Below are 10,846 nucleotides of genomic sequence, written 5' to 3'. Positions count from 1 at the left end.
GCAATTTCATGTGGCAATGAATTAAAACGTGATTCATTTTACAAAAGGTTTTGCTCTGTTTATGAATCCTATGGTGTTTATGTTTTGAAACATCATAACAAAACGCACCATCCGTAAAATACCCGTATTTAACAGCATGATTTTCAATTTCGGCGTGTAGTGTCACAGAATACACAATTCACATGCAATGCACGCTCTCTGTCGATTATTCACTGTATTTGGAATATTGTTGACGAACGCAAAATGCCACGTCTAAGTGAAGCCAACCGTCATATCGCCATTGGTTTGCTTGAAGCTGGCCAGTCTCAACGTGCAGTTGCCCGACGCATGGATGTTCACCAAAGCACCATTTCACGGCTCTGGGAGAGATATCGCCCGCAGAGAATGCCCCTCGAAGTGGGCTACCTCGAGCAACCACTGCGGCGCAGGATCGCTACATCCGGGTACATCACCTGCGTCATCGAACAGCTACGGCGACCAGTACCGCTCGACAAATACCCGGATTGAGGAGGCTTTCTGCACAGACCGTCAGGAACAGGTTTCGCCGACGCTTGCGTTCTCCAGGTGGGAAGGTTCGGCCGGGGCAGTGTTATGATGTGGGGAGCGATCACCTGCCGTAGGAGAAGTGATTTGGTGATGATCCAGCGCAACCTGACAGCTCAACGGTCCTGTGACGAAATCCTACGCCCACACCTCCTTCCAATCATTGATCGCAAGAGGGAGTTGTTTCAATAGGACAATGCCAGACCCCACACAGCACGTCACACTAGAGACTTCCTCCAAAACCACAACATCAATGTGCTCCCCTGGCCCTCAAAATCACCGGACTTTAACCCGAAAACCCGAAATCGAAAATCTGTGGGATGCCCTGGACAGACGGGTGCGACGCCGTAACCCTCAGCCCCAGACACTTCAGCAACTCGCACAGGCACTACAGGCAGAGTGGGCTGCGATTGGGCAACACGAGATTCTGAGACTTATTCGTTCGATGCCGAGGCGATGCCGTGCTGTTCTGGATGCCCACGGTGGTCACACGAGGTATTGACTTCAGCGCCACCACACGTCTCCATGTGACACTCAAACTGACTTTCCTCGAGTTGGTGCCAAAGACGGATAAATCTGCATTCCCAGTGTGCAATTTCGCTATATTTCATTGACTCATAAAGCCTACAAGATGTTTCAATCATAAAAATACAGTTGAAATTCCTATATGCGTTTCTTTTTTGGGAGAGTATATATATTCTTGGCATTTTACTATCATAAAAACTAAAATTGTTCCTTTTGTTTGTCGTTGATTAGTATGCAAGCTATGTGATATTGGTTTGTAAAACTGGAGTAGCCAGAGAAACCAGGGATTCATACATTGAACAACCTGCAATGCTGTCCAGTAATAAACCAATTCATCAGCGAAATCGCTTCTTGTGGAACCTGTCCTTATAAATAAACTAAACGGAAGGTGTTTAAGTTAAATCATTAGCAGAACTTAGTGGCATTACCCTGTCATGTTCAAACAGGTTTATAATACTCTGGAAATTGGCATGAATATGCAGAGACAGACATACATACAGACAGGCAGAACACATAAGTAGAGGTTAAACCCTTTGAAGACCTGATGCAAGACAGGAGTTAGAACTGAGGGAGACGTCAAATGCAGGGCGTATACCACTTTTCTGAGCTACCCCTTCTGAAAAACTCAGATAATGGTTATAATTTGGATAAATCTGGGATCAGAACCTAAGATATAAGCCTCTGGCTCTGCTAATGGACGTAACTCTGCACAGAATGTATGTGATCGCGTGTGATTTGAAGTGTGTGACACGGCCTGAAGCTCCTTCTCTGGCGCTAGGGGTGCCTCTATTGACTAAGTGGTCAATGGTGGAGACGCCTTGAGCAGAAGTTGGTACAGTGAATGTAAAACGGAGAAGTTGAAGGGGTTGTCTAAAGTCTGATACGAGCTGAGTAGGAACGTCGACAGATGACCACAAGTGGTAAAGAAACGAATGCGCTGGGGTCTATGGCTGGAGAGGGGAGAAATAGAGACACCCATACCACGTCACTGTTTCCTCTGGCCACGCCAAGTGTTACGGTGCCAGGGCAGGACCTCAGGTGCAGTGTCAGTCTTCTTCCCCTTTGGCTTGTCCAATGTGATCCTGGAGGGGCGAAAAGTAGGCCTCTTAGGAGTCGCTGACACCACGACCTTGTGAGGAAGATTCTCAACTGTCTTAGTCGTGAGGTCGACCAGCTGCGCCTGGGCCCACTTGCACAGAACGATCTTAGTTACAATCGATCTTAGGCCCCCACAATCAACTTTACAATCACCATCCACTTGCACAAAGCCGATCTTAGCGCGATTGTAACACGACATTTATTTAAGATCGCGATTTTAACTAAGAACGAATTTCTTAAACTCGACTCCTGTCTAAAATTGTCTGCAAAAAGGAACTGGTTACTGCAAACAACACATACCTCCCTAAATCGCACCTTGCAACCACAGAAATACCTACCCACGTTTTATGAAAATATTGAAATACGAAAAAATACATCCATAACTTTTGGTCTAGATTTAGTGACTTAATAATTATTTAAACTTAAGCGTAAAAATTCGCAATATTTCCTTATGATATATCACCTAAATGTGTGATTTGCCAAAGGTTGTCAATGAGACATCGTATGAGATATATGTTCGGGGGACTTTTTTTGGAGTAAAATCCCAAATATACCCCACCAGTATTGATTTTGTTACCTTCAGAAAATGTGATATGACTACGGGAGTGTTATGGAAAATAAATACGAATAATAGTACTATAAATAATAGTAATATTTCGTGTGTGTAGTATGTGTTGTTAAATACCTATTCACAGTATGTTGATTATTTAACCCTATGTCGTTGATAATTATTTTTCTTATTGTGAAATTTCTTTTCTACCCAAACCCAGGTAACATGCCAGCATTGGGCCAGCATTGGGCCACTGCTGTAAAAAAAATTGGGCCAATGCTGGCTTTCAGCATTGGGCCAATGCTGATTATCAACGTTGGCCCAGCATTGGCCCAATGATGGCAGGCCAATCCGTAGCCAGTACTGGCCCAGCATTGGCCCAATGATGGCGTGCCAGTCTGTAGCCAATACTGTGCCTTTGTTTTGCCAATCATATCCTCCTGGCTTTTTAATCTATATATGTGGTTCTTCATTTATTAAGGCCAAGAAGTTGTATCTTGGTTTTCTCTACCACCCAACTCCTGTGTTTGTAACAAACAGCACTTGTAAAAATGCTGTGAAAACATGATGGCACTTTGAAATGAACGTAGGGCTTTGACACTTTATTGCTAAAGTAATTACCAACTGTAAGTTAAATCCTAAGGTTTTTGAACAAGAATGAAATAAAAACGTTATAACAAACAGGACATATGTTCACATATCATTATATGTCGTACAAAAATATAGAACTTTAACAAATACCTTAGAATTGTGTTGAGATATGAAATTCAATAATGCTGAAATGTGTATATATCTTAAATAGTTGAATATACGCGGTTGAAAACAGAAAACAAAAAATTAAATGCATTTTAACAACTTTAATTATCTCTCTTATAATAGAATGCAATGAAATAAAAATTTGAATGAATGAATACAATAGGATAGCAGATAAGTACACAGTTTATTCTGTGCTTGTCTCAGCTGCTGCAGTAGCAGCAGCAGCGCTCTTCTTCTGCTTGGCAAGCAGGGTCCTCTCCCTCCTACCACCGTCCCTGTCCGGAGCATATCGGAACCACAATTTAATGTGGCTTTCCAGCTCGCAGTCGGACGCCTTTAAACATACCGGGTTCTTCCGTGCTGCCTCTGAAATGGAAACCGAAGCTGATAGTAAAAATAAATAAAGCTGCTGTATCAATAATTCTCCAATTTCATTTAACATATTTATGTATATTGTTATTATGTATTGTCTTATATGAAGTCAAACTTGCGTAAATGGATCGTATGACTGAGTACTTACTAATAACAACTTCCTTCAGTCTCATCTGTTGGAAGGGTTCTTTTCCTGAAGTCCCCTTCCCAATTCACCTGCTTGGCGACCGAGTTTGTCATTAGCATTGACAAAACTCTGCGTATTGTGTCTCCTGTTGACACGCCTCCTGCCACTCCGAGTTGCCCAACCTGTTGGATTGTAAATTTTTCAATAATTAACTTCCCCTAGCGTTTATAACTATATATTATGGCCATGTAAGAGTAATATTCCGTACAACAATCACTATTAATTGGACTTGGATTGAAACAATTGTTTCAATAACTCAAGTAGTGAAAGGAATGAAATTGGTCTAAAACAAAATTAATATTTACCGCTGATCTCAATCTGGAGGAATCCTCCAGAGAAGTATTAGTTTCCCTCAGTTCCTCGATGGTTTTGAGGGGGGAGATGCAACTCCTCAGCTGGTGTCAAGTCCGAGGAGCCAGACTGTAGAATTCTCAGGACCTGGTGAAGCAGCTTCTGATTTTCAAGAGCCACTGCTCGATTTGATTCCACGATCTTTACAAGTTCAACAACTTCCCCTGGTAGTTTTGAAAATAGAAACAAAATAAACAATTAACAATTGTGCAGGTTGTGGAAATAGTTTTTCATCAGTACTGTTGAGCACAAATGTTTACCATTATCAAGTTGATACATTTTTTAAATAAGTAATATAAAGCATAAATGTTTAACCATTATAATCATACACACCTCTAGTTGCCCCCCACTGTTGAACTTGGTGAGTGACTGGGCCTCCATACATCCTGTCGGGACAGCAATGGAGATGGTTCGGGTAAGATCCGTCGCCTGGGGGATCGCCGTGGGCTGGTCGGGACCGACAGTGTAGGTAGGGGTGGAGACATTGCCACAGGTAGAGAGACTGGAAGGCGAGGAGGAGAAGGCGGCTGGGGAGAAACTCTAAGGCGAGGTGGAGAAGGTGGCATGGGCACAGAGGACTTTGACACTCGTGACTCCTTGCTCTTTGCCACTTGTGTCTCCTCATCACTTGAGCTGGAGCTAGAACTCAAGTACCTGCCAGTTGGTCTGAAATCAAAAATAAGTTCGAATTTACAAAAAAGGAATTTAGAAATGCAAACAATTCAAAGAGCTCAAATTGAAGCCTTTCCACTAAATCATTATCAATTATTTAGTTTTGTAACAATCATCTTGTAATTTTGTGATTTTGTCATATCTATTTAAAGAAGTGTTAAATGTTTATATTCACGCTTCTAACCATATTCACTCAAATGTATTTTGGTACCTTCTTTTCCTTGACTCTCTATCATCCTCTGCCTCCGTGTCGAGGTTAGACATATCAGTTGCCAGGGGTAGTTTTCTCCTCACCTTGTCATACGATTCTGTAATTATTATAGAACACATTTAATTAACGCATCATTATGCCAGTATGTCATCTTGTTAACAATGACTTATCATTTAATAATAATTATTTTTTAAATGAATGAATTAGTATGAAACGTGTTCAGAATTAAAGATAAACTAAACTACACTGATTAGCTTTAGTCGTTTATACTTACCACTACTGTACATGACTGTGATGGTATACAGTTTCCATGTATCCTTGTCTGGGAGGCAGCAGGTCTTCACTCCCTTGTCCAGTTGGTTACTGTTTTTGAACTTGGGCCAAAAGCAGTACTCTCTTCCGTGGAGCCAAGTGTGTGGCACAATCCCCACTTCATTAGTCTTTTGGAACTTGACTATGTGGTACATTTCCTGTTATAAAGCACTTGTCGCTTGAATTTACAGATTAGAATAGCATCTTTACTGTTAAAAAGGTTGTGTATAGAATTAGCAGTATCATGTCACTGTTTTCTGTACCAATGAAACAACATACACACTTTACTGAATGTTTAGATGCAGCAAAGGAAGTACAATAAATGATTCTTTTTCAGGTAAGATAACATATTTCTTTTGAATTTGTGATACCCCCCCCAACGTACAGATGGTCACTTAAATGTGAAACTTTAAAAATTCCAATAGAAGACGATTTAAGTGGATAAGTGAAGAAATCTTTTTTGGATAGGAACTTAGCATATATGATTAAAATATCTTTGTTTGCATTCTGTACAATATTTTTTATTATCACAACTTCATTGTTAATACTAACACAGCTATTTCCAATTGATTTTGACAAAAAGAATCGGTCCATGTGGATTTCTTTATATTGTGTCACGTATCCTAAATTAGATAAAATAGGTCCATCTGAATGTTCAAACTTTACACCTTGATTCTCAGAAACATGTTTACCTTTGTGAAGAGGTACCTGACTTTCACCTAAACGTCTTATTATCTGCTGAAGGGGGCACTTTGGTGTTCGAAGTAGCTTTTTTAATTTGCCTAAGAAGCTTTCAAAAGGAAAAGATGAAAAATTGTCCAAGGGACCAAACCTTTTTACATCCTGTGATAGATGTACCAAACCATGCAGGTTATAAACAACCATATCATTGCCATAAAGACGCGAAAAATGTTCAACAAAAAGACACAAATTGTCTTTGGCATAATCGCAATAATTTGGAACTAGTAGCGGGGTTGCTAAACAGGTAATACCGACAAAAAGAAGCAGAAAATTTAAGTACACGGCATTGCACAAAATATCATTTAGGGCAACCGGCCCAGTATATAATAAGAATAATCTATATTCTGTTGCTTTCCATCTGTCTATTTCCCTGAGAGATCTCCCTTTTCTACAGAACTCCCTTGGGATGTATTTTGAATACAGAGTTAGCTTATCTGACAGTTTGTTTATTGCAGTTGCTCCAATTCTACATCCTACAGAAACGGGACCCTTCATCCATAAAAACAACAGTTTTTTTCATGACACCTAGGCAGACCAAATGCATATAATCAAGTGGAAACTGGGTAACCATACCTATTGATAATTGATTCAGTGGTGATCTGAATAAATGATGCTCTTCATCAGCCATTTCATCAAATTGAAGATCAGTTCTTAGAGGTGCTTTTGTTTCTGGGAATGTCATCTTGTTTAACCATCTACCATTTTGAAGACACTTATCACAACCAGAGTAACCGTTGTGGCCTTTCAACTCCTTTAACAAACGCCCTGGCTGGTGTATCGCATATAAAACATGAAATGGAAACTTCAATTTTGAGGCCATTGTGGTCTAGCCCATCACGCTCAAGACCCTTCATTTCTTCTACAAATTCGTTTAAATATTCACCAAGTTTTGGTGGTTTGGAAGCCCCATAGAAGAGGCCTATGATAAATGGTTGACCAAGAAAGGGATGGATGACTCTACCAAGTATTGGCCAGAACTGCATTGAGGTGCTTTTAAAAACAGGTAAACCATCAATATTCACTTGAAATTTCACTTGCTTACCAGGAATATTGAATTCCATTCTATCAGAAAGCTGATATGATAAAGAACTTGAAATTCCAAAATGAAAGTACTGCCCCCCTGTAATGTTTTTCACAGCGTAACTCCTAGGAGTAAGAAGCAATGTACGTGGATCCTTAGGGAGAGAAGGGTAGTCATTACGTAGAATTTCTAATAGTGACGAAATTGTTCTATGAGGGACCTGGTATTTGACTGCCCATTCGCTAAGTTTTGACATCATTATTTCATCTTTGTCTCGATATTCATTTTCAGAGCTGTCATTTTCAGAACTACTTGTTGCATGGCTAGTTTTTTGAAAATCATGACTTGCATTTTGTTCAAATTCATAAATTGTGTCATATTCATCTTCATCATTAACGACATCTTCATCACTACATGGGCCTTCATCAGAAAATGTTGTTGTAGATGCTAAAAATTGACTTGCTTGTGATACAGACGTTGATGTTAGAGTTTCCTCAGCATTATATTGGTTTTCAATTAAATCATATTTGCTGGCTGATGCCAAAGCTTCTAAATGATTTGAAACCCTTTTCTAACTTTACGACGAGATGTCCAATACGAGTCATTCATTTTGATAAAGTCAATATACCGGTAAATACAACGTACAATTCTATCTAAAAAATCAAATAATATTCTAGTTAGTCTGTCGTCAAGACCCTGGAGCAAGAATTTAAAGGAGCCTTCTTAAGTCTAGAAATTCTGACAATTCTAGATTGCCTTACCTCTGGGGTTCTTTTCAATTTTGATTAATATGTGATGTTAAAAATGAAAATTTCACTCTATCAATTTTGTATATTTCAAATACTTTCTTTTCAAAATATAATTTGAGAATTTAACAATCCCAGTCAGTCAGATATGCAATTGTTACCTAATGTGGTACTGAAAAGTATATACATGTATTTCTGATTACAGAAAACAGTGACAAGTATAATACTGAAACAAAATGTTGCAGTAAATGGAGAGGATGGCCACGTTTAACTCAATGGTGCTTACGTATCAAATTACAACCATTTCCAAATAACCCATTTATCTTTTAGTAACATGTTTACATATATTTTAAAACAGTGACTATATGGTGGACTATACCTTTCTTTAAAAGATCCTAGAATATCACGTGGAAAATGGACTTGAAATCTGTAAAACCTCGGACAAGAGCAAGACTGAACAATGGTGAAAGATACCGCTCAAAGGAGAAATTCCTCAGTTGATAGTCTGCAGCAAATGTATATGTTTCAAAAGTTTCCATTGTTTGTAGTTTCTTATAAATTATAATTAGATTATAATAGCCTAAATAAATGTGCACTGATTGTATGAAACTGGACAAGGGCTTTTGAGATATATTTGTAAGTTAATCTTCAAGTTTCATGACTAAAAGTAGCTTCGGGCAGATGAACTGATAAAGTGTTTAAATTTAGAACACATGGGTCAATGCTGCTACTCTGCTGGGAATCTACTGGTACCAGCTGGCCGCTGAGAGACAGTGGCTCGCCCGCTGTGGCCCACTGCTGTGCCAATGCTGTAAGCCCGTTGCCGGCACAAGCGTAACTCGCGGCACTAATACCAGCATTGGGCCAATGCTACCATGCTACCTGGGTTGTGTCCGAAGGATAGGCTCGTCATATAAAGTTATTTCTTTGGTTCATTACAGATTCACAATGCAAAATGATGTGGGCATCGTGGTCATAGCAGTGCTTATTACAAAGCATACATTCTTTTGAGAATTTGGCTTTAGAACCGACTAGTACAGCAAGTTGTATATGGTCTTTATATTCTGGGTACAGATACATTAGAGTGTAAAGTCTATGTAGATTCAGTGTTTGATGGATTACAGCATATCTGGACATATTTTCTCTAATGGAGAGTCTCAATTTCCATTGAGCCTCTTCATAAGAGAAGACAGAGCTTATAACTATTTTGCGCCAAACTGTCTTTGACGGAAAAATACCAGTTTGCACGTAAGTTGATACATAGTCTAGTAGGTTATACTTCCGTGCTGTACATAACACAGTGTTGCAAATACTGCGTGAGCTAATATTTAAGTGAACAGTGAGTGCTAAAAATGCACAGAACAGTGTTTTCGTTGATGAATTACAGGCGTTATTACATAATCTTTCAAGGAATAATAATCTACACTTGTCAATGTACCCAACCATTGTCCAGAGACCTAGGTTGGCACATACAGAATCTGTTGGCATACGTCTGTTGAACCCTTGAATACATTTAGCGAAATATCGTTGGGTATTTTCCACCAAATCAATGTTTTTGCCATATAGCGTAGGCATGGTTTCACAACCATAGAAGCTTGTAGGTAAAACCATTCTTTTCCATATATTAACACATGTACCTTTAGTGACTGTCAGATTGATTTATCTGATAATATTGATAACGTCGCCCGAACACAAGCACCCTCAGAAACAACATGCAATATGTGTGGCATGACTGTGCTTCACATTTCACGCATGCAGTCTGATCGGTGTAAAACTACCTGTAATCATTCCTCTGGTACAACAAGCGGATCCTAACTTCATTTTTATGGATGATAATGCCAATCCATGGATGATAATGCCCGAGAAAGAGTTGTTAATGATGTGGTTTAGATCAACAACATCACACATATGGAGTGGCCTGCAAGATCACCTGATCTTAATCTGAACATGCTTAGGACATTTTTGGAATTCGTGTTTACGGTCTCCATGTTCACCCCCAGACTCTGGATGACCTTGAACAGGCGTTACAGAGAGAATGGCAGAACATTCCACAACAGCAACTTTAAAGGCTCATTTGGTCAATGGAAAGACGTCTAGAAGCTTGCATTCGTGCTCATGATGGTCATACGCGTTACTGAACACTGCTTCACTGTCCAAAACTGACTTGAACCTTATTGTTATAATAACATTTTGCTCCACTAATGCAGCGCATTTTGCACGACTGTTTCATGGGTACGTGCTCTTGATGATTTGTAAGTCTATTATTGCTCAGTACCATTTCATTTCATTTTGTTAACCGTGTGTACACATGTTTCACCTTTCTATTGCATCATTCCATGATTTGCAATAAATGAAAATGTAATGAGACTTTTTGTGAGGAGTATAGCTGGAATATTGCTGAGTGCTGTGTTGGACAAAATACAAAACAAAACAATATATTTGGGAATTACACTTGAAATCGGCATTTTTCTGTGTGCACCCGGTATTTTACTCTTCATATAGCATGCAATACATTATTTTAAGACAGAAACTCGAGTTTAGAAATGAATTTTTAAGAATAAATCCTAATTTCAATTGTTAGTTGTTTTCAACATTTAGTTACTAGTTGTTTTCTAAGTGTTTCGAATCTTTTGAAAGAGATAAAGAAATTTCGAGTATTTTCTCGATTTTTAAAATATTTTCTCGAAATTCTAATCATTTTGTGCAATTTTGATTATTTCCTTTTTATTTAGTTATTTTGCTATGTTGATATTTTACTTGA

At 39.0% G+C, this 10,846-nt stretch overlaps 1 protein-coding gene across 3 annotated transcripts; it reads right to left on the bottom strand.

The window, feature by feature from the left end:
* Positions 1-4,046: 4,046 nt before the first annotated feature.
* LOC124258811 (amyloid beta A4 precursor protein-binding family B member 1-interacting protein-like) lies at positions 4,047-8,988 on the bottom strand. Of its 3 annotated transcripts, XR_006893688.1 has the most exons (6): positions 8,465-8,988; positions 5,540-5,735; positions 5,266-5,362; positions 4,716-5,048; positions 4,337-4,546; positions 4,047-4,153 (listed from the first exon to the last, which is right to left on the bottom strand). XR_006893688.1 is itself a non-coding variant. In XM_046692903.1 (5 exons), exon 1 carries the CDS (start codon positions 6,811-6,813, stop codon positions 5,911-5,913), a length of 903 nt encoding a protein of 300 aa, XP_046548859.1. In that variant the 5' UTR covers positions 6,814-7,055; the 3' UTR covers positions 4,047-4,153; positions 4,337-4,546; positions 4,716-5,048; positions 5,266-5,362; positions 5,540-5,910. The 3 variants fall into 2 exon arrangements, 2 of the variants coding, with proteins under 2 accessions (XP_046548859.1, XP_046548860.1); XM_046692903.1 differs by lacking the exon at positions 8,465-8,988 and having other exon boundaries at positions 5,540-7,055.
* Between the last annotated feature and the right edge of the window lie 1,858 nt (positions 8,989-10,846).

This window comes from Haliotis rubra, unplaced genomic scaffold (genome assembly GCF_003918875.1).
Source record: "Haliotis rubra isolate DU_JTF1 unplaced genomic scaffold, ASM391887v1 Scf70, whole genome shotgun sequence".
Lineage (NCBI taxonomy): Eukaryota > Metazoa > Mollusca > Gastropoda > Lepetellida > Haliotidae > Haliotis > Haliotis rubra.
Note: the sequence above shows the minus strand (reverse complement) of the source record. Positions and strands in the feature narration are given on the sequence as shown.